The 24,082-nt window shown below is 36.9% G+C and overlaps 1 protein-coding gene across 5 annotated transcripts; it reads left to right on the top strand.

The window, feature by feature from the left end:
• Nucleotides 1-109: 109 nt before the first annotated feature.
• LOC132157214 (dynactin subunit 1-like) lies at nucleotides 110-24,019 on the top strand. Of its 5 annotated transcripts, none has more exons than XM_059566458.1 (31): nucleotides 110-207; nucleotides 5,574-5,825; nucleotides 5,926-6,004; nucleotides 6,095-6,126; nucleotides 7,940-7,960; nucleotides 12,276-12,293; nucleotides 13,712-13,732; nucleotides 13,847-14,020; nucleotides 14,763-14,960; nucleotides 15,042-15,246; nucleotides 15,561-15,639; nucleotides 15,737-15,896; nucleotides 16,716-16,820; nucleotides 16,902-17,093; nucleotides 17,238-17,351; nucleotides 18,225-18,377; nucleotides 18,487-18,647; nucleotides 18,795-18,963; nucleotides 19,529-19,597; nucleotides 19,682-19,894; nucleotides 19,978-20,139; nucleotides 20,878-21,009; nucleotides 21,090-21,215; nucleotides 21,299-21,441; nucleotides 21,553-21,722; nucleotides 21,831-21,842; nucleotides 22,919-23,031; nucleotides 23,124-23,310; nucleotides 23,391-23,464; nucleotides 23,546-23,635; nucleotides 23,709-24,019. In XM_059566458.1, the coding sequence occupies exons 2-31, from the start codon at nucleotides 5,598-5,600 to the stop codon at nucleotides 23,844-23,846; spliced, it is 3,738 nt and encodes a 1,245-aa protein (XP_059422441.1). In that variant the 5' UTR covers nucleotides 110-207; nucleotides 5,574-5,597; the 3' UTR covers nucleotides 23,847-24,019. The 5 variants fall into 5 exon arrangements, with proteins under 5 accessions (XP_059422441.1, XP_059422437.1, XP_059422438.1 ...); XM_059566454.1 differs by lacking the exon at nucleotides 110-207 and adding an exon at nucleotides 2,916-3,352; XM_059566455.1 differs by lacking the exons at nucleotides 110-207; nucleotides 21,831-21,842 and adding an exon at nucleotides 2,916-3,352.
• The last annotated feature ends 63 nt before the right edge of the window (nucleotides 24,020-24,082 follow it).

Raw genomic sequence — 24,082 nt, forward strand, 5'->3', positions numbered from 1 at the left:
TGGGGTTCAGACACTATTTTTTTTTAGACCACCCTTCTCCAGGTAAACACCCCTCCCGTCGTGTCCAGTGAGGCGCGCTCCGGCGGTGTGTGTGTGTGTGCGTGTGTGTGTGTGTGTGTGTGTGTTTGTGACGTCGCGCTCCTCAGGAAGTAACTGTCACATCCACATTGTCCGGGAAAACACACACCACTCGTCAAAAACATCACGGTAAGCTTAAATGCATGGTTTGAAATAAGAAGCATGAAAGAACCGTTCAATGGCCTCACATCCTGGATGTTTTTTCGGTGTATTTACTAATCATTGTTCAGGTGAGGGGTGTAGCTGCTGTAGTGGATGATCGATGGGAGGATGATGAGCTGCTGGCCAGGCGCTTCCCTTGAATTCACTGTTTTTACTATTCACTACTACAGCATTACCTAAATTACAGTGAAAACTCTATCGTTCTGCAATATTTATTTATTTGTTGATTCATGTGGGGGAGGGCTGGCAGGTGCATGCATCATCAGTTGATCATCACTGCACAGAAAATAATCAAATGTGCACAATCACACCGCTTTCATTCCTCTTGTATACGAGTTTAATTAATTAATATAGTTTATATATAGTTAATATAGGATAGTTTAATTCATTAATGCTCAGAGGAGTCATTAAACAGACTATTTAATATCTTAATGATTGACGCCAATATTTTATATATGTTTATACGTACACACACACACACACACACACACACACACATTACTGTATATTGTTTATACGTGACATTTATAGAGACATTGCACACACACACACACACACACACACACACACACACACACACACACACACACACAGACACACACACATACAAAATCATTGGCGTATATATATATATATATGGCTTACAACTGTTTTACAATAAATTGTTATTATAGTTATTTTATAGTTATGTATAATTATAATGTTATAAACCCTAAATTTACTTTTCTACATAACTATGATAGAATTATAATAAAACTTGCAGTTTTATTATAAAACAGTTGTAATATATATATATATATATATATATATATATATATATATATATATATATATATATACATATATATATATACATCAAGTTTTATTATAAATGCAGTAAACCACCACGCATATTATAAAAGTACCATGTACAGCTATGTTAAAACATTACATTTATGTTCTAGCAGACATTCTTATACATTCATGTAAAACATATTATGGAACGTCTCACTGATAATTAAGCTGAAGCAGTGTTTTTGAGTGCACACGCCATTGTGTCAGCTGATTTCCTCCCCCACTGAAGCATGTTCTCCTCCTCATATTGATGTTTTGTAAATTCTCTCTTACCCTATGTTGTATTTTCTGCATTTAAACATCATTCCCCACCAAACCTCCCACCGTGCCCTGTTGACTTCTTGCCTGAATAGAGTGTAATGCTGTGTATCACCGATACAGATGAGAGCCACTGTTTAATAGAGTGGTCAGAGGAGAGCAGCTGTCTTTGTGTGATTTTATTTGTGCATTGTCTGGATGTCTGCTCAGATTGACCCACAGTTGCTTACTGGTGAGCACAATGTTTTCAGCATTGCAACTGTCCTTTCTAACTGTATAACAGTGAACAGTGAATGTGTTGCAAACATCAGCATTTGCTTTCTGTGTAGAATGCATAATAGAGAAAAAAGCCCCCGGGGATTCAGTGCAGTTGTAGTTCATAAAGAGTGTTAATCCTGGCAGTGTGAATGTGTGTTTGTTTGTCAGTCTGTCAATTCGTGCACACTTCTCTCTGAACTCACTCTCTGTGTACGACTTTATATTGGAAGCTGCGTCACATTCAAATAAGTCTGGAGAGAAACAAAGAGACTGAACAGAGAGCCGGCCTTAAAGAGACCTGCTGCCTTAAATATAATCTTATAAGCATGTGAACCTTTGTGCATGAATGTTGTTCTTCAACAACAACATCCTTGCCCAGGGTACCATGGTAAAAAGAGCTCTTAAATCAGTGATCATAGCTGTACATGGCCTTTAGTAATCCAATGATTAATTCACATCTAATCTGAAAGCGAATAGTAAGCATATTTTGGCGTGCTGTCCTGGGGGAGGGGTCCGGGCCCGGAGCATAGCCCGAACCCAAAGAACTCCCCCTATCCCTAATTTGGGATAAAATAGATTCGAAGTGAGGAGTTGGGGTGGAGGAGGGATGCCGAAAAACTGTCATAGGACAGGAGGTAGGAAGGCTGGATATATATACACATGTTGTGCTAGTTAAGATGGTTAGCTAAACGAGATGCACCTGTGCCAAATTGGATGATTATCTGATCGTGCTCCTCCCGAACTTTGTTAATAAAACCCCATTATGTAAAGGATAATGAACCATCAGATGGTTATTATCACAAATCCCATCAGTGTAATCAGGACGACTCTCTTGTATCACCCTGAAGGAGTTTATTTTGCAATAATAAAGTATTTCATCCCAGGTTTTACATTGTTGCTTACCACATAAATAAACAAATAGACATAAATATTTGTTTGAGTTTAAATTAATGCAATTATGCTATTATGTAAGAATATTTCACAGCAGAATGTTGCCATTATGTCATCAGAGTCAAGTATTTCAGAGCTATATAGCAATAATTTAATGTAATTTGATTATAATAATGATTTAATATATTGAATCGAAATGCTAAAAAATAACAAGTCAAAACACAGTCACCTGTTTCAGTTGTGTAATAAACAAAGATGCTATTTATTTAATGTTTGAAAGGGTCGGAATATAAAGTGGCAATCAATGCATGTTAATAAATACATTTATTAAATCACTTAGTACATTTACATGTTAATACAATTTTAATGATTATTCAGTGTTGGAGGGCTTTAGGACCCAGTTCTGCCTCTTTTGCTCTCCTGCAGAAGGCAGCGCAGACATTAGCGCAGTTGCACTGCTCTCACACACTTCACCTACCAACACAGATCAGTCAAACCTGCATTACACATATCTCACTCCAACTCAATCTAATGCTGGGATCCTTCTGACAGTTCACATGTTAGCGGGTTCATCAGAGCTCAGACATCCAGTAGGACCTCCTCTGGTGTCTGTATCTGTGTCCCCTCTGGGGTTCAGTCTGTGCCTCTGCTGGAGCTGGACCAAAACGCGCATCTCTGATACTAATCGTAAGGACAAAGGCTTGAGTGATGAGAGTTAGGTGGAAATAGAGAAAGACAGACAGAGAGATAGAAAGACAGTGGGTTGGGGGGTTGAAAAGCCTTTGAGGGTTGCTGAAGCAAGGCAAGGAACCGTTGTCAACGGCGACGCAGGAGCAGCATGTCTCAGATGAAACGATACACTTACAGCAGGGTGAGTGTCATACGGTGGACATCATTTCTGTTTCCGTCTGCCACGGTACATGTGAATACATGCATGTTTTTACTTGTATTAAAGTAGAATTAGTGTGCAGTTGTGGGTGATGCTGTGCAGGTGTTGTAGCATGTGTCAGGAGAGAGCATGCGTGGGCTCAGCCAGTCTTCTAGAATTTGTAAGGCTCAGCTTTTGGCTAAAATGCATTTGCTTTTGTACAAACTCTTACAATCAATTGCAGTGTATGGTTGAGGCAGTTTTTGCTGCAGGCCAGTAATGCAATTGTTGGCAGCTGTTGAGTAAAACATTAAAAAGACCATGATACAGAGATGAATATGATACATTTTGATGTTCATTATTCGACTAGTGTTACTTTTTTGCTTTTATTTGATTGTCTACACTGTATGTCATGTTATCATGGACTAAAAGTGTTTTGTAAAATCATGTTAAATTTGATTCTATTAAAGGGATAGTCCACACAAAAATGAAAATAATCTCATCGTTTACTCTTCCCAAGCCTGTTTGACTTTCTTTGAACAAAAAAGGGAAGTCAATGGGAACCGATACTGTTTGGTTACCAATATTCTTTAAAATAGTATGTTTTGTATAATAGTAAAATTTGTAAAATAGTATGCATTCAAAGGTCATACAGATTTGGATTTGGAACAGATTTGGAACCCTTTAACTCAACATTAGTCTTCTTTCTTGCATGAAATATTAGACAGCACTACTATTAACATAAACATAAAAATCCAAAATGGACTGTTAGTGAATAGTGGTGCATCCCCACAAAGATAATAAATCCAGAATGCATTTGGGGAGCAGCCAGCAGTTCTCTGTGTGGATAACATATTAATAAACATAACTGATATGTCTTAATAAAAAAAGACAAAAAGGTGAGGTATTGTATGAGGGTTAGAAGATTCGGTATAATAGTTCAGTATAAAAACAAAAGAAGTAAGATAGAAGTCCTCACCATGATAGAAAAACAAATGTGTGTGTTTATTTATTCATGTTTACTTATTCCCTGAAACCTTTTGTAGACTGTTAGAGCTTTTAAAACATTAGTAATTAAGTACTCAAATATATGCCTTTATTTAATAGTTACAATACAATGAAAGCATGCGGGCAAAGAATTGAATGACAACATTTAATTCATTCAAGAGCATCAGGCCTAGTACACAAATCTCCTTAAATACAGACACTTTATGTTTAGCACATGACTCACACATGGCAAAGCTCTGCCGTTTAAGCTTCAAGTTTGTATAGGTAACTTAAAATCATTCAAATCATTTGGTTTTATTTTTTTAACAAGCTCCTTATGAGCAATGGCATTCCTAAAGCCGGAGTTTTCCTAATACTGACACAGTGACTTAATTTTGCTGAGTCACAGTCAGTTTTATCTCCTGTGTCCTGCATGTGAACATGACGTATCCTTCAGCTGATTTTAAAAATTAGCCAGTAACTTAATTCATTACACATTAAATCTGTGAAATGAATGAACATGTCACATTTCAGTGAGCTGCTGCCAGCACAGCTCTCTGTTTTCGAGTTGCAGGAGGGGTCAAATCTATCACTTCTGTGCTGTTTCTATTGTTCCATTCTAACCTAATAATGTTCCCATCACTTCAGGTCATTTTAGAGTTTACATTAGAGTCAGCAAGAATAATAAATAACACTGCAAATAGTGTGCCTTATCGTTATCTATTTGTGACCAGTACATATTTTTAGTATACAGTAGTTTCAGAAATAAAACTCATTTTGGACCCCAGCCTCTGTGTGATTCGAGAGAATTTAAATGATGAATTGGAAGTGAAATAGAGCAGGTCTCTCAGGATCGGCTGGTGTGTGTGAGTTCCTGCACACTGTGACTGCAGGTAACAGTGATGTCTTCTGCAGTAAAGAATAAGGCTGCGTCAAAGACTTTTTCAGCCCTGAGCTCTAGTCTGAGTGCTCCTAAATAACCCTCAATTTTCCTCTGAGACATATAATCTGGAGGGCATGATAGAGTTGTTCAGACACCTAATGAGGAGCCTGCAAATGGCTTTAACTCCCCCAGATTGTCTGGTCACAATATTTTAACTTTATTCCACAAAATGTCTAAATGCCATTGCATTTGATAAGTTATACAGTTTGTCCCAATCTGTTTGTCCAATCTACCATTTTTGATAAAATAAGAAGGTCTTTTTGTCCCTTAAGAGTTTTTCTCTCTTGTCCCCAGGCCACCAGCAGCGGCAGCAGCAGGATGAGTTCAGATGGAGGTGGGCGGCCCGTTAAGGTGGGCTCTCTGGTTGAGGTCATCGGTAAAGGTCATCGAGGCACGGTGGCATATATTGGAAACACCCTCTTTGCCTCTGGAAAATGGGTGGGAGTAATTCTAGATGAACCTAAAGGCAAGAATGATGGGACTGTGCAGGGTAAACGATATTTCACCTGTCAGGAGAACCATGGGATATTTGTACGCCAGTCACAGGTACTCCCATATATGCGTGCATATATATAAACACTGACAGATGAAAACATGTAAATATTCTTTTGTTGACTTCTTAGAAACTGCTGTGACCCTCTTGCAGATCCAGTTAGTGGAAGATGGGGCTGACACAACTTCTCCTGAAACACCTGATGCTGCCACCTCCAAAATGCTGAAGCGGGGTAGGCAAACAATTCCAGGCACATATCTGCTTGCAACCATATTTTTCACATGAAATTGTAATGATCTCATTTTATCTTTTATTTTCTCAGAGATAATTGAAGGTCCAAAGTCAAACAAAGTGGTGAGTGAGGAAAGGGGTTTCAAAATAACGAATACATTCTTACATTGGTACTTGTGCACAGTGTTTCTGTGAGACTGTGTGTGTATATTCATAACATTTTTTTCCTATACAAACACTGGTGCCCTTTTGAAAAGGTGTTTAGTCTCACTTAGCCAGTTTATTTTGGCCAAGAACCACCCACTCAGACAGGAAAGGTTGGTCTGACCTATCTTAAAATTCAACGGCCATAGTTAGATTTTTTCTAAATGTCATGTAGGGGCGAGTTTATCTGAAATTGTTGATACACACAATAATAGTCTGTTCTGTCACTGGCTGTACTGAAAACAGCAGAGAATTTATTAAAAATGTGTGTAATTAGAATTTCAGAATAAATACATACCATTATTAAGACCAAGGAATAATACTACTCAGTTCTTCTAGTGAATATGCAGTTTACTTACTAGTGAAAGGCTCAAAAGAAACTTTGAATTTCTTTGGTAAAAAATAACGTCAGTATTCTAGAAAACTTGGGCATATCCATTTATTATTTCTTCCTTGAAGGTTCATTGCTATCACTTGAATTTGCAGGGCATTGGAACAAGTTTTAATGCACTGGACCCTTCCTTGAGCCCATTGTGTAGGCTCTTAGAAAAGTAGTTTAGTGCCAGCCTGTCAGATTAGAGCTTATCCCATATTTGTGTGTAATATGCATTTGACAGTCTGAGAATGGACTGTGGGTATGTCATCTAAGGCTACTTTACATTAAAAGGATTGCGTATTACCTCTCTTTTCCAGAAGAGGGAGATATTGTAGCTCTCTTTGGCAATGACATAGCACTCATCCTGTGTCAGTGTATGTAAAAGTCAACCGTTTTTCTGATTCCCTTCTGATTTCACCTCATACATGAATTTACCAAGCATGCCTTTGCACTTTGTAATTGCTCCCAACCAAAAAATACATATTATATTGCATGAACACACATATAGTCTTTTCGCTCTTGTCCCTTGTGAAAACGAAATGTGCGTAATTGTAGGCTATTGAGTGTGCACGTCTAGTAAAATTATATTAAAAAATCTGTACTTGCAGATAATATAGTATTGTCTCTTAACACACTTAAGTACCTATAAAAACTGCATTTTGTAGATTTACTTAAACGTTTTTAATGTTTATTGTTTCAATAAAACTTTGTCATGCTTTAAAAACACTTATTTTAATGTGTCAGCTAACATACTAAAACACTAAGCACAACTGTAGTGGATTATTTGATATTACATTTAAAGATTATACATTTTAAATTAATTGCAACTTCATCCTTACAAATGTGTAATTACAAATATATTTTAATACATACTATATAGTAGAAACAATATTAAAGTATATTGTAATTTACCATAAGTGATTGTCAGTACATACAACTGTAATAATAATTATGCAATAATTATGCAATTACACATAAAGCTACTTAAATGGATCAAAAAGCACTTTTAAGTTGCATTTACTATAAATATAATACATTTTAATTTAATGTAAATAACATATTAGGGGTCTGAGAATATTAAATATTACATTCAGTTTGCACTTTTGTATACTCATTTTAAAAAATATGCTAAAGTGTACTTATTTTTCACAGGGAATCCTAAGTCTACACTCACTAATACAGACATGCATTAACACAACCTGTTTGCGTCACAGACACATAAAGTTTCTGTCTAAGATGCAAAAAGATTATTGCGCTGTTTATGTGGGAGTCTTGCTGCTTTTGTATGTGAGAGACATTCATGCTCATTACAAACACACTGACTGATCAAATTTTAATGTGTCACCTCTTCTGCAGCGAGGAACCAAACCCAAAAAGGTGCTGCATGTTTCTCTAACCTCCGTTTCCATAGCAATGGCAATATTGAACAGCTCTGCTGCATGGCATCAAACAAACAGCACATTACCTGTGTGTGTGTGTGTGTGTGTGTGTGTGTGTGTGTGTTCATCAGGGGTGTTTCTATATTGTTTCTGTTAATTTTATGTATATTTATTCATGTGTGCTAGAGTGCTTTGCTAGCTGAATGACAGTGTTCTTAGATGAATGTTCTTCTTTTAAATGGATATTCTGAATTAGCATGCTGAGTACAATGTGTTTATTTGTGTGAGACAGACCTAGTGAATGTGTGAGTGAAAGAGATTTGACTTTTGGTGTGTTCAGGTTAGAGACTGCAGAATATATTTTCAAAATCCTTGAAAATAGTTAAAATAATTAGTTGTGATTTTGATTAATATGCATTATTTTATTAATTCTTCAAAGTTGTAATGCACATTTATTAATGTTTGTGCTCCACATGTATGGTAAACATTTATCTCATAAATTGAAGGTCAAGTTTGACACAAAAGCCCTAAATTTCATCACTACACATATATATTTGTTCATCCTCATATACAGTTTAGAAACAATCTTCACACTATTTTGTATTGATATATAATTATTATAAAAGAGGCTAAGACCATATCAACAATCTAAGATTTAAAATGTAGTTTACCTCTAGAAATAAACAAAGGTTTAGGATTTTGAAAGGAAATAATGTTATGATGTAAAATGTAAAATAATAATGAAAGATTATACACTATTTTTATATCACTAAATTATTAAATTATGATAAACAATGTGTTTATTGTAAATAAGCATTGTGTTTGACTATGGTATAAGATTGTTTGATGAAAGACTGAGCATTTCCTTCTCTCTAAAACAAACCTTGCACTGCGGCCTAGCTTGGCATTAGCTGTCTTGTCATTAGATCACCACACATAGCTTTCAAATCCAATATTTCAGTGGTGATCTAATGACAAGACAGCTAATGCCAAGCCAGGCCGCAGTGCAAGGGTTGTCTCACTTTGGTGGATTATTAAAATTTGCAAAAAGCAGCTTGTAAGCTTAACACTTACTGTGACTTTAGCTTTAAGCAATAAATTAAACTAAAACCCCACACTGACCAACTGTTGTTAAACACAGGTCCTCTTCTACATTAATGTCCATTTATACTTTAAACCTCTGGGCAAGAGCACCAAACAATTCATACTGACAGCCTGAACTAGATAACCTCCTAAGCAGCATTACCCCAAGCACTGACATTTAGAAGAAAACACTGGGAGGTTATCTAGTTCAGGCTGTCAGTATGAATTGTTTGGTGCTCTTGAACAGAGGGTTAAAGTAAAAACGGACATTAATGTAGAAGAGGACCTGTGTTTAACTGTCTTAAACCTTGATTCAGTGTAAATAAACTCAGCATGAATTTGGTAATAGAAACAACAGTTTGTCAGTGTGGGGTTTTAGTTTAATTTATTGCTTAAAGCTAAAGTCACAGTAAGTGTTAAGCTTACAAGCTGCTTTTTGCAAATTTTAATAATCCACCAAAGTAACTTAATCATATCCTATGGAATAAATCATGGTGGATCTGTGAGTAATTAAAGAAACCATTAGGCCACGACTTCCCTACGAATCATTCTCGTTCACGCAATCCACTTACTCATATTTCTCGTTCACTGAAGTTCCTCCCTCCACAGCAGCACCGCGCTATTATTCGATTTCAATATGCTTAAAAAAACTGAAAAAAGTGTGAGCAACAACAAAACATGTTGCTGGAGAAGGGCTTATTGAAAATGTTAATTAATTCTCTGCCAGCATGAGGCGCTTTTGGAGCGGCAGAAACAGTGGTTTCCCTGGTAACGGCTGTACACAAAACAATGCCGCCGCATTCATGAACACTACTTTACATCAGATAAAAAGAAAAATGTCATCACATCGTGCTCATTTTTTTTGAGCCAGTTGTGTTTAAGATTTAACAAAAATGTGAATTTAAAAATGTTTAAAAAATTTATACTAGCAATATATAGCCTATTGATATTGCATTATTGTGCAGTCCTAGTAAGAATCCAAAATGATCAAGAAAACAACACAAGAATGTGCAAAAATTATATATAAATGAAAAAAAAAAGTTTAAGTGTAAGCTTTTGTAGCAGTTAAAGTTTTGTTTTTTCTGAGTGTATATAATATATAATACAAATATAAATAGAATTGTAGCTAATCTAATGCATATTTTAATGTGATCTAATGCATATATATGTATATATACACTTACTGGCCACTTTATTAGGTACACCTTGCTAGTGTCTGATTGGATGCCCTTTGCCTTCAGAACTGCTTTAATTCTTCATGGCATAGATTCAACAAGGTGTTGGAAACGCGGTTGCTGCAGATGTGTAGGCTGCACATCCATGATGCGAATCTCCCATTCCACCACATCCCAAAGCTGCTCTATTGGATTGAGATCTGGTGTAAATTGGATTTGATTAAAGTGAACTCATTGTCATGTTCAAGAAACCAGTCTGAGATGATTTGAGCTTTGTGACATGGTGCATTATCCTACTGGAAGTAGCCATCAGAAGATGGGTACACTGTAGTCATAAAGGGATGGACATGGTTAGCAACAATACTCAGGTAGGCTGTGGCGTTTAAATGATGCTCAGTTGGTACTGAGTGTGCCAAGATAATATCCCTCATGCCATTACACCACCAGCCTGAACCGTTGAGATAAGACAGAATGGATCTATGCTTTCATGTTCTTTACGCCAAATTCTGACCCTACCATCTGAATGTCACAGCAGAAATCAAGACTCATCAGACCAGGCAACGTTTCTCCAATTCCAATTTTGTTGAGCCTGTGTGAACTGTAGCCTCTGTTTCCTGTTGTTAGCTGACAGGAGCGGCACCTGGTGTGGTCTTCTACTGCTGTAGCTCATCTGCTTCAGGGTTCGACGTGTTGTGCGTTCAGAGATGCTATTCTGCATACCTTGGTTGTACTGAGTAGTTATTTGAGTTACTGTTGCCTTCCTATCATCTCTAACCAGTCTGCCCATTCTCCTCGGATCTATGACATCAACAAGGCATTTTCGTCCACACAACTGCCGCTCACTGGATATTTTCTCTTTTTCAGACCATTCTCTGTAAACCCTAGAGATGGTGGTGTGTGAAAATCCCAGTAGATCAGCAGTTTTTGAAATACTCAGAGGTTCTGTGGTAAAACACATTCAAAATGTAGCAACAAGCTTGATTATATGTAATCTGTAATATTAGGTCTATTTAGTACTGAATCACAAATAATAAGCCGTAATAAATGCAGGCGATTCATATGACATGAAATATTAAGTATAGAATGAAGAGAGAAAACAGTGAAGGTCCAGGATTATTTTTCATGTTTGTTCAGCCCTCTCTCTGTTTTCTACTACACATCACTTTTCTCTCTTGCAGAGCTGTAATGTGATATATCAATCTGTCCCCATCCTTCCCCACTACGTTCTGTAATGGATCCTTAAATAACGATGTGCCTGCTCTTATAAGCCGCAGTAATGCATTTAAGGCATACAGAAACACATTTCAGATCTTAAAATGATTTGTAAGTGAACTAAGGGTCCCATTACATTGTTAACTGTACATATCTACATGTGTTAAACTTGAGTCTAAGTTTAAACTATAAGTTGCTAAAACATGGTGTGCCTGCATTCACAGACTGGAGAGCCCATAGAGATACTAATGGAGTGTTGCTAGGATACAGGCCAGACTCCCATCGGTCCCGCCCTCTCTCCCTCTTTCTGCTTTTGTTCCAGCCTGTCTCTCTCTCGTCTGGAGGGAGGGGTGGATGTGTAGTGATGTAATGTGCTTGTTAGGCAGCCATTGGCACTGTGAGCTTACAAGTGGAGAGAGCAAGAGAGCCAGAGATGGATGCAGACAGAGAGAGGCGGCTACAGTTTAGCAGAGCCTCAAGGACAGCATTATAATCAGAGAAGTGTTTGGAAAGGGGCTCGATTCAGTTCCGGTTGGAGAAAAAGGAGTTAATCACTGCAGTGCAGGAGAGGGGAGACATTTCAGCTGCAGCAGAGACGACCTGCAACACCGTTGCTGTGTGTGTGTGTGTGTGTGTGTGTGTCTGGCTAGCACTTGCCAGCTGCTGTATGAGTGTGTTTGTGGCTTTGCTAGGGGCTTGACCTGCTCTCATCTCGATCTGCTGTTAATGTGACTCAATCCTTCTTCCTGCTCTTTTTCTGCACCTGGTGTGTGTGTGTGTGTGTGTGTTTGTGTGTGCACCTGTTTGTGTGTTTCCTCTTCAATCGTCAATATGATGAGACAGGCACCTACGACTCGTAAGGTACAAAAAATTGTTTACTTTATGTATGTGGCATGCAAGATGCTCAGTGGTTTATTGTCTAACTAAGGTGTTTGTGTGATTTTTGGAGATGATGATCTGTTTGATTGTTGGTATGTCAGCGCATGTGATAGGTTGTTTCCTATTGATTATAAGATTCATTTTAATTCAGTTGTCTTAGTGATTACTACATTTTGTTCCCTTAATAGGTGACTATTACTAACATGAATTGATGATGTACAGTGGCCACAAAAAGTATCTAACGTAAAAATGTTTGAATGTTTTTGTATTTTAATACAGAATATCTAAATGTGGTATTGATGTTAAATGGATAAATCACAAACAAAACTTACTAGTAAAATTATTCATAAAAAGATAGCAACAAAAAATAAAACAACAGACATATTGTTCAAAATTATAAGTATCTGGACACTTTCTGATTAGTTGATCATATTCATAGTTGCTCTGACAGGACTGAAAAACAGTGGAATGAAATTCATAAGTTTGACTTTTAGGGCCACTGTATGTATATACATTATAATAAAAAGTGGGGTCAGTAAGATTTTGTTGAAAGAAATTAATACATTTGAATTAAGAAAAAGTACATTAAATTTACTAAAAGTGACAGAAAAGACATTTATGATGCTACGTTTCCACCAAAATACGAGGGAGCATAACTGTTTTTAACATTGATATTAATAATAAAAACTCTTGAGATGCAAATCAGCATATTACAGTGATTTGTGAAGGATCATGTGACAATGAAGACTGCAGTGATGGCTGCTGGAAATTCAGCTTTGCATCACAGGAATAAATACAATTTTAATATATATTAAAATAGAAAATAGCTATTTACAATTGTACAAATATTTCACAATGTTGCTGTTTTTACTGTATTTATCGTAAAGTAAATGCAGCCTTAGTGAGCAAAAAAAAAAACTTATTTTAAATCTTACTGACACCAGTCTTTTGTATGGTAGTGTAACTTATGTAAATGGCATACAGTTTAAAAAAAATGTTTCATATTATGTGTAACGTGCTGACAGTCTGTGCGTGTATGTGTGCATGCCTGTATGTAAACGAGTGCAATAGCTTGACCCGGTTTGTGCCAGGCACTCTTCTTTGTTGGCAGACAGATAGTGCCATAAAGAGTTTTACTGTTTGATTCCTTACGTGCTAAAAGAACATTTTTGATATTAAAGACAAAAGCAAGCTTATCATCATGTGATGGAAAAAATGTGCAAGTCGTTTTTTAAGACTCACACAGATTCTTCAGTTCTCTTTTAATGCATGTTCCTTTCTTTCTTTTAGTAATCTTTGCTATAAATGTGTTTTCTCCTATTTTTCCTTGATTCTCCATTTTTCATCTGTCTGCTGACCTGTGGTGGTCAAATATCTTTAAACATTTGTCTTCTCCTCAGACCACCACCAGAAGGCCCAAGGTGAGCTCGGTCCTGCAGGTCACATCTGTGTGCGCTTGTGTTTGCTAAATTAAAGTTTGTAGTTGATGTGATTCATCAGAGAGTTTTTCAGTGGTCTGTGCGTGTGTCTTTCAGCAAACGCGGGCTGGAGTGGGGGTGAAGCTGGGCTCAGGATCAGCTTCTGCTGGTGAGATGAGCAGCAGTGAACCCAGTACACCTGCCCAAACACCACTGGCTGCTCCAGTTATACCTTCACCTGTGGGAACGCTGCTCTCACCCGGGGCACCTCCCATCCCAGGACCCACCAAGGTCACAAATACAGACACAAATATAACCACTACTTTCATTCTGTCTTTATTTTCAAACTAGAAAGTATTCATTTTTGCATTATTTTTAATTGTCAAGGTCACAGATTGTTATGCAAAGTTCAACAAAAGGCTATTTACCTGTTTACTGATTATAAATGGGTGTTATAATATATATATATATATATATATATATATATATATATATATATATATATATATATATATATATATTATAACACCCATTTATAATGGGTTTTATATATATATATATATACAAGTTATAATTTAAATGACTCTTTAACAGATTTTATTATTAACCCTTGTCCCAGGTCTAGACACTCAATCCTAAAAATGTTAAAACCAGTTATAGAAATATGAATATTTTAGAATATTTTAATTGTGTGTCATTTTCAATCAAGCTGTAATTTCATAAGATTATGAAAAAAGATAAAAGATAAAATATTAGTTAATTGTTTGTATAAAATTTCCAAAACTTTTAACTACAAATTTTGAGATGTAATAGAAATGAATGAAAAAATGACCGAATTCTCCATTAATGTATATATTTACACATTGTTAGTGGACAAATCAAATATACTGGTTGGTTACATCCAAATCATTTAGAAGGTTCAGAACTATTGTGCGACAAAAACCACAGCACGACCTTTCTCTGATATTCACGTAAATGTGAAAGGTCTTTTACAGTGTCCGCACTCTGCATGCATGCATTCACTCTCTTGCAGGAAGAGGAGTCACTGCGTGGCCAGGTGAAGGACCTGGAGGAGAAGCTGGAGACGCTGAAGATGAAGAGGACAGAAGACAAGGCAAAGCTGAAGGAGCTTGAGAAACACAAGATTCAACTGGAGCAGCTGCAGGAGTGGAAGAGTAAGATGCAGGAACAACAAAATGAACTGCAGAAACATCTCAAGGAGGCCAAGAAGGTATCAAATTACTGCACAGGAATATATCACGATAAGTGTCAGAGTGTGGTTAATGAAAGTGGCTGATATCCTGTTATGCAGGAAGCTAAGGAAGCTCTTGAAGCTAAAGAGCGCTACATGGAAGAGATGGCGGATACAGCAGATGCCATTGAGATGGCCACACTGGATAAGGAAATGGCTGAAGAGCGGGCCGAGTCACTGCAACTGGAGGCTGACGCTCTAAAAGAGAGAGTGGAGGAGCTGACCATGGACTTGGAGATACTCAAACATGAGATAGAGGAAAAAGGTACAAACACACCTAAACATATGCTAGTCGGGGCACAGGTGTGATGGCAAAGCTACTCATTCAGCAGCCTTTCTCCAGTTGTCAGAGTGATTTTTCAGGATTTTTTTTTATGAATAGAACGTTCAAAAGAACAGCATTTATTTGAAATTATTTGTAACATTATACAAATCTTTACTGACACTTTTGAACAATCGAATGAGTCCTTGATAAATTCATGTATTTAATTATTTACAAAAAACTAATGTTATTGATCCCAAAATTTCACAGTACGCGTGTTAGTATTCACTGATGAACCTATAATAACTGGCCTGCAGGATCAGATGGAGCAGCGTCTAGTTACCATGTGAAGCAGTTAGAGGAGCAGAATGCTCGACTGAAGGAGGCTTTGGTGAGGTAAGTGTGTAAGGATGAGTCCAGTGGTTCACATCAGTGTTGTTTGACTTTGGTTGTGCTCTGTGAAGATCCTGATCTTAACTGCTTTGTGCATTAGGATGCGTGACTTGTCTGCATCAGAGAAACAAGAGCATGCGAAGCAACAGAAGCTAATGGAAAAGAAGAATTTTGAGCTGGATGCGCTGAGATGCCAGAAAGAGAACCTACGGGAGGAAATGAAGATGGCTGAGAAAACAGTTGATGAGCTCAAAGAGCAAGTGAGTGGTGCCACTATTAACACTGAAAGATGTAATGAGAGTTTATTATATCTCTGTGAGTTCGAGAGATATGATAAATATGATAATGTTACATATCAAAACAATAATATATTATAATAATTATTTGACAATATAACATATATATTATAATATAACATTTTTAATACTACTATTATCTACATTATAAATTAAATATAATCATATTTTTCTAGAGAAAAGTCATTTTGCAACAGTCATTTGATAACACATGGTATATCATTGAACCATTGTATTGAATGAATATCATATTTATGTACCATGGTCCATGTCCAAAAAAGAATACTATGGTACTTCAAGCTATTTCAATGAATGCTATGTTTTTTCCATTGCAATTTCATAGGAAAAATATTTAAAAGAAATGTTTTACATTTCAATTTTGAAATATTTAATCATTTTATTAGCAGAGAACAGTGTGAAAGTGACAGTAAACAAAGTGTGAGAGAGAGGGGGGCGGGATCAGGAAAGCTCCTCAAGCCTGGATTCGAACTCGGGACGCCTGTAGCGCAACGGCAATATTGTTAATTTTATTTTAAATATGGTCTTTATGATACTAACATTTTTGATACCATGGAAAATTCATAATTATTGTCACCAGTGTCATCACAAAAAATTAAAAAGAATTGTTTAATCACGTATAAAAATGCTGCATATTCTTCACTGTGTAAATTAAATATACATTTCTTCTCATTAAAGTTGTAAACGTGATTTAGTCAAGATCAGTGACCCCCTAGTCATAGATGTGGTAATGATCACTCGAATATGTGTGTGCTCGTGTGTCAGGTGGATGCTGCTCTAGGGGCAGAGGAGATGGTGGAGATGTTGACGGAGCGTAATCTAGACCTGGAGGAGAAAGTACGGGAGCTCAGAGAAACTGTCACAGATCTGGTGAGTGTTCAAAGAGTTTGTGTAGAAGTATGTGCCATGATGTAACCGTATACTGAGGTTTGTGTACACGTGCTGAGGTAGGAGGCCATCAATGAGATGAATGATGAGCTGCAGGAGAACGCCAGAGAGACGGAGCTGGAGTTGAGAGAGCAGTTGGATCTGAGTGCTGCCAGCATCAGGGAGGTGGAGAAGCGGGTGGAGGCGGCACAAGAAACAGTGGCAGACTACCAGCAGACCATCCAGAAATACAGAGAGCTCACCGCACACCTGCAGGTGCCGCTGTGCTTCACAACATATTAACCTCACCACATTAATACAGCCTAAAATGCAGACCTCATAAATCAAATGGGACACATACATCACATAGTTTGTATGTGTGTGTGTGTGTGTGTGTGTGTGTGTGTGTCTGTGGAGCAGGAGGTGAACAGGGAGCTGATGAGCCAACAGGAAGCCAGCACTGAGCAGCAGCAACAGCCTGCAGAGATCTTCGATTTCAAGATCAAATTTGCAGAAACCAAAGCTTACGCCAAGGTGAATCTATACAGTATTTCTTGAACTGCTATTCAGGATCCAATTCACATCTATTTAAATTCATGACTTACTAAAACATCCAGGTAATGAAAAAGTTCAGACAAGCAAAAAATTGCTACTTTTTTATGTAGTCCTGTGATTTTTAATAAACAGATGAAATTCACAAACTAATTCATGATCGTTTTTTAATGAATCAGTTGAATTGATTGGTAAATCAGTCTGAACTGAACACAGGGGTCATTGTTTTTTTTGTTTTTTTATTATGAACTGAATTGTCAGATGATTCATTTCTTCACTGAACTGCAGGATATTACTGTATGTTGTACTCAAAATGAGCCAGAGGTTAATTGCTGACTTGTATGACAATATGACATTGTTTAACTGAGTAGCAATAAAATACATTCAACATTTGAAGTGGATCAGAAAAGTTCATCAAAGTTGTCCTAAGACAAGAATGCATTTTGGTTTTAGGACAACTTTGATGAAAGGTTTAGATCCACTTCAAATGTTGAATAGTGCATATTACTGTTCAAAAGTTAAGGGCTTGCAAGATTTTTAAATCGTTTGTTAATACTAATAATAGCACATTAATAGCACAGATGTGTTAAAGGGACAGTAAAAACATTTTTTTTTAAACATAATGTTCCGAAATATTTCTAATTCAAATAAAAATGTATAAACATTTGTATTGTTTTCACTTTATTTTCTTACCTACAAAAATGCTTACCTACTACCAACTCTTGTTTAGTACTAGTTATTTTTTTGTTGTTGGAGGATGGATGTCCCATGTTGGTAAAAAAACAAAAACAAATCCTGTAGGAAACATTCCAGATGTTTGTGTCTCTCATAATTTATGTCTGTTTGTAATTCTAGGCCATAGAAATGGAGCTGCGTAAAATGGAGGTAGCTCAGGCTAACAGACAGGTGTCACTGCTGATTTCCTTCATGCCTGACTCCTTCCTGAAACACGGAGGAGACCATGACTGTATCCTGGCTCTGCTGCTCATCCCACGACTCATCTGCAAGGTCAACTTTCTGAATATACATGTTGCTAACCACTAAACCATGGTCATTCCAGTCTGCTATGTGATTTTTGTGAGTTTTGGTTGAATGTGTTTGTGCATGTATGCTGTAGGCAGAGCTGATCAGTAAGCAGGCTCAGGAGAAGTTTGAGTTGACTGAGACGTGCTTTCAGAAGCCTGGCATGAGAGGAGCCGCCGGAGAACAGCTGAGCTTTGCTGCTGGACTCGTCTATTCTCTCACACTGCTACAGGCAACCCTGCACAAATATGAACAGTCAGTTTGCCTAAACTTACACACACTTACTAACATCCTCAAGAGCATTAAAGGCTTCATGAATTATGGCATTATTTCTTGTTGAAGCGGGAGGTTGTGGTAAAGCACCTCAAAAGTCTTGTGCCTCTCTTGATCTGTCATGTGCAGTGCTCTGAGTCAGTGCAGTGTGGAGGTGTACAAGCGTGTGGGTTCTCTGTACTCTGAGATGAGCGTTCATGAGCGATCCCTGGATTTCCTCATAGACCTCCTATATAAAGACCTGCTGGATGAAACCGTCAATGTGGAACCTCTTACCAAAGCTATTAAATACTATCAGGTATCGCAGCACAATGCCATTTTGTAGAACTTGCATTGCAGAATGAAATAATATTTCTCATAAATTAATATATTCTCATTATTTTTCTTCAGAATGTTTTACAGCTCATTCCAATAATTCACTCTTATGTTCACCAAGACAGCATTTATTTGATCAAAAATACAGTAAAAACAGTAGTGTTGTTATGAATTTAAATGATGTTAATGCCAATTTTGATCAGTTTAATATCTCCATCCTTACTGAATCAAACGTATTAATTTGTTTAAAAAAAATAGATGTTACTGTAGATATATCAGACGTATCTCCTTGATAAAAACTACTGACGCTGTGCATATGACATTGTGCTTGGTCAAAGTTAATAAGCTGATATAGCTAATAATACTCATACCCATCTGATAGAAAAAATATTTTTCACCCAGTATCATGACTGCAGTAAAGCATCTCCCATGCCAAAGATTGAAACCTAAACTTACCTAGTGAACTACTATTGGTCTTTCAAGCTCTGGCTGTATCCTCAAATATGCAATTAGAGATATTTATTGACATGCATTTCTCTTTGTTGTAGCACCTTTACAGTATTCATCTCGCTGGACAGCCTGAGGACTGTACCATGCAGCTAGCAGACCACATCAAAGTAAGCAACTCACTTAGACAAACTCAAAGAGAGAGACCCGGATCGGTACACATACCTTTAACACATCTTCACGTGTCTGTTTAGTTTACCCAGAGTGCTCTGGACTGTATGGCAGTAGAGGTCGGGCGTCTGAAGGCCTTCATACAGACAGGGCAGGACGAGGAAACGTTTTTTGTGCTGCTGAAGGATCTGGACACTTCCTGTAGTGACATACGACAGTTCTGCAAGAAGATCCGTCGTCGCATGCCAGGCACAGACGCACCAGGCATCCCAGCTGCCCTCAGCTTTGGACCACAGGTGATGTGCAGCCCTCATGTTCATATTATCTATACATTCAATTGTTTCTGTACCTTTGATATCTAAGGCTTCCACTGATGTAGGTGTGTGAGACCCTGGCTGACAGCAGAAGGCAGCTGGCCTGGGTGAATGCAGTGCTGCAGGAAGTGGCAGCAGCAGCCGCTCAACTCATCGCCCCTCTCAGCGAACACGAGGGACTGCCAGCCGTCAAACTGGAAGACATGGCCTTTAAAGCAGCTGAACAGGTATACAGTACAAAACAAGTGTGGGTCACCACAAAAAAGAAATAAAAATAACATACAAAATGTTTAAGTCTTTTATGTTCAAGACTGATCAGTAATACAGTGGTCACATTTTGAAATATTATTACAATTATAAATAAATGTATTCTTTTTAAACATATTGTAATTTGAATAATGTAATGTAATTTATTTCTGCGATGGCAAAGCTGAATTTTCAGCATCATTACTCTTACATCATGATCCTTTAGAAATAATTCTGATATGCTGATTTGCTGATCAAGAAACAACTGTGCTGCTTAATATTTTTGGAAACTGCTAAGTTGTATTTTTTAGAATTTTTTATGATTATAAACTACAAAAGAACAGTATTTATTTGAAATCTAAATATTTTGTAACAGTATAAATGTCTTTACTACTGCATTTGATCAGTTTAATATATATGCTGACCCCAGAACTGTGAACGATTAGGTATTTATTTATTTTTTTGACAATTATTAATTAAGTGCTTAATTATTAAGCACATAATATGTTTGGACATTTTATATTTAAGCAATTCTCATTGCTGTCACTTATTTAAAAAACAAATATTATTTTTAAATAATTTTTTTATTCAAATAAGCATTAATATAATATAATATAATATAATATAATATAATATAATATAATATAATATAATATAATATAATATAATATAATATAATATAATATAATATAATATAATTCTTCTTCTTCTTTTTTCAGATCTATGGGTCACAGGGCATAAACCCTCAAGAGTGTCTGCGTCAGTCATGCAGTGTTGTCATAGCCACCATGAACAAGATGGCTACTGCAATGCAGGAGGGAGAATATGACTCTGAAAGACCTCATAATGCAGTGCGTCTGAGCTCAGTCTGCCTGTCTAACCCTACGGCTATGAATCTTTGTGCTTGTGTCTCAATATGCATGTATTGTAGGTATCTCCTGTGGAAGTCCGAGCAGCAGCACTGAGGGCAGAAATCACTGATGCTGAAGGACTCGGCCTCAAACTTGAAGACAGAGAAACTGTCATCAAAGAGCTCAAGAAATCCCTTAAAATAAAGGTAGAAGAAATCATGGTCAGACATGCCAAGAGGCATTAAGATAACAAAAGCTTGAAATGGTGTCGAAATTGTCTTGTTTCTAGGGAGAAGAACTGAGCGAGGCGAATGTGCGTCTCAGTTTATTGGAGAAAAAGCTGGACAGTTCGTCTAAAGATGCAGATGAGCGAGTAGAGAAGATCCAGACGGTCCTAGATGAGACCGTTTCGCTCCTGAAAAAGAAGGAAAAGTAAGTGATGACAAAGAGGGTTGTTGCACATAACTCCTAATTTGGGTCTTAATGTTCCATTATAGAAATGGGGAAATTATATTATTTTAATATGGGTATTATAATCTGTAGGGAGTTTGAAGAGACCATGGATGCTCTCCAGGCTGACGTAGACCAACTAGAGGCAGAGAAAGTAGAGCTTAAGCAGAGAATCAACAGCCAATCAAAGATGACCATGGAGGGCCTGAGAGGAAGTCAAGGCTCTGGCATCGCCTCTGTTGTGACTTGTGGCATCACTGCAGGTGGGAGACAGATGAGGGAATCAGTTTAACTTAAACACTAAGCTAAAATGTCTTAAGTCTTTATTTTAATTGGTCTAATATGTCTTCCATTTTTTCTATTCCTTTTAGAAGAACAAAAAGGTAAATTTGTTGTCAGTGTGACATTTATATCTCTTCACTCTCTTTTCCTCCCACTCATGGTCTCTCTGTGAGCTGCATGTGTGCATGTATGTTATTCTTGCTTATATGCTTTTACGAGTTGCATGTACTGCAAACAAGAGCCATGCAATAAGTGACCATAACAAAGTGTCATTTATTGCACATAATACTTGATTATGATTGGTCGAAGACTCTTTAATATATTTAAGTAGTATTCAACAGTGTAGTTTCCTTCCTCACAGCTTACATGTTATTTCATGTCTGCAATAAAACTATCTCTGGACTCTTTCTTCTCATCTATTACATTATGTAGCCATCTAACAAACATGATAATGTAAAGACAACTAGACATAACAGGAAAATAAATAAATAATAATAATAGGGGTTTATTTTTTTTTATAACGAGTATTATCACTTATATATATACTTTGTAAATCAATGTAATATTTGGAATCTCATTAATTGCATCTGTTTTATCATCTCTATTTAGTGATGCATTAAAATAAGCTGAATGGATTTAATATTATACACCCAGAAAATGCCCCCTTTGAAATAATATAATATTTTAATAAACACTAACATGGCAAGTGTTTGGGGTTGGTAAATTTTTTTGTTTTTCAAATAAGTTCACCAAGGCTGCTACTGTAAAACAGTATTATTGTGAAATATTATATATATATATATATATATATATATATATATATATATATATATATATATATATATATATATATATAAAGTTTTATTTATTCCTGTGATGCAAAGCTGAATTTTCAGCCACATTACTCAGTCTTCAGTGTCACATGATCCTTTAGAAATCATTGTAATATGTTGATTTGCTGCACGGCTTTTCATCCTTAATATTTTTGTGCAAACTGATATTTTGTTCAGGTTTTTTTCTAAAAGGCTCTACTGCTAAATAAAAGTATTAATTTCTCTATAAAAAAATTACTGATCTCAAACTTTTGAACTGCTGTGTATATACAGTATTTTTTATATTTTAGAAAAACATGAGTTGTTTCTGTATTTGTTAACATGTAATTTGTTGTATGTTAAAGGTGTTTGTTCAGCTGCAGGAGTGCAAGTAATAGATTCTCCACTGCTGACTCAGCAGATCGAAGCTCAGCGACTCAGTATAAAGCACCTGAAGAACGAGAACAACAGACTAAAGGTCTCCGCTACTGCTTCACAAGCACATTTCCCCAATGCAGGCACTGAAGATTTATTCTCACTTTTGTTTTTGTGTGTTTATGTGGACCGCAGGCAGAAAAGATGCGTGCACAGCTGGCATCTCTTCCTCCTCTGAATGTGCCAAAGCTGGGCTGGCGAGAGGGCTGCAGGTCTGAGGTGCTGTCCAGCGCGCTCTACCGCAAAACAGACCAACTGCTGGATACTCTCCTCCAGATGAGTGCCAATGTGAAAGTTGTGGACATCACTGGGAAATCTCCAGGTCTGGCATAATTACACTTACATTTTGATTTCTATTGTCATACAGTAATTATTCTACAGTGCTTGTGTTTTCATTAACAGTGAGTCCCAGTGCGCAGCTCCTGGAGCAAACAGCAAGACTGCAATCACTCAGTGAAACACTCGATAGGCTTAAGGTAAACCAAAAATTATTTGAAACCATCAAGTCATCGTAAAAATGTCTCTTGCACTTATTTAAGCAACCTATTTCTCTGAAGGATGAGGTTGCTGAACATGTAGTGACTCACAGGCCTGGTGCTCAAGCCTCGTCTGATTTTGCCACTTTTCCCTGCACTTCCTTTGTGAAGGTAAGACAAATACACAAAATGTACATCGTTTGGGTCTATATAAATCCTTTATTCTTTCTCCTTCTGCTCTCAGGCAAAAGAGGAGAAGAAAGGGGATGCTGTGTTAGTCGGTCGTGTGATGATGCCTTGCGCCCGAGGACAGGAAGAAATGCATCGTCTAGTGCTTTCAAAGATACAGTTACAGAGAGTTCATCGCCTTCTTCAGACTTAAAATAACCCCAAAAAACAAACTTACTCACATTCAGTCTTCAAATTGAAACAACAGATATAATGGAGGATGTATCTGGTGCCAGAATCCAATATCAAAAAACACAATAGATCAAGTCAAGCATTTTGAAAGCTTTGATTATATCTACAGTACCACGCCAAATCTGTAATATGATACATAAAGACTATAGATTTCCAACATGAGTGATTCTGAGGACGCTTTAACAATTAGACTTTATT

The sequence above is a fragment of the Carassius carassius genome, chromosome 14, assembly GCF_963082965.1.
Source record: "Carassius carassius chromosome 14, fCarCar2.1, whole genome shotgun sequence".
Lineage (NCBI taxonomy): Eukaryota > Metazoa > Chordata > Actinopteri > Cypriniformes > Cyprinidae > Carassius > Carassius carassius.

Bases quoted from the DNA above. Each gene is read 5' to 3' on its own strand.
- LOC132157214 (XM_059566454.1), top strand. From the start codon at position 3,320: ATGTCTCAGATGAAACGATACACTTACAGCAGG. The intron at 18,964-19,528 runs GTATCGCAGCAC...TCTTTGTTGTAG, and splicing joins AAGCTATTAAATACTATCAG to CACCTTTACAGTATTCATCT. The intron at 21,010-21,089 runs GTGCGTCTGAGC...CATGTATTGTAG, and splicing joins CTGAAAGACCTCATAATGCA to GTATCTCCTGTGGAAGTCCG.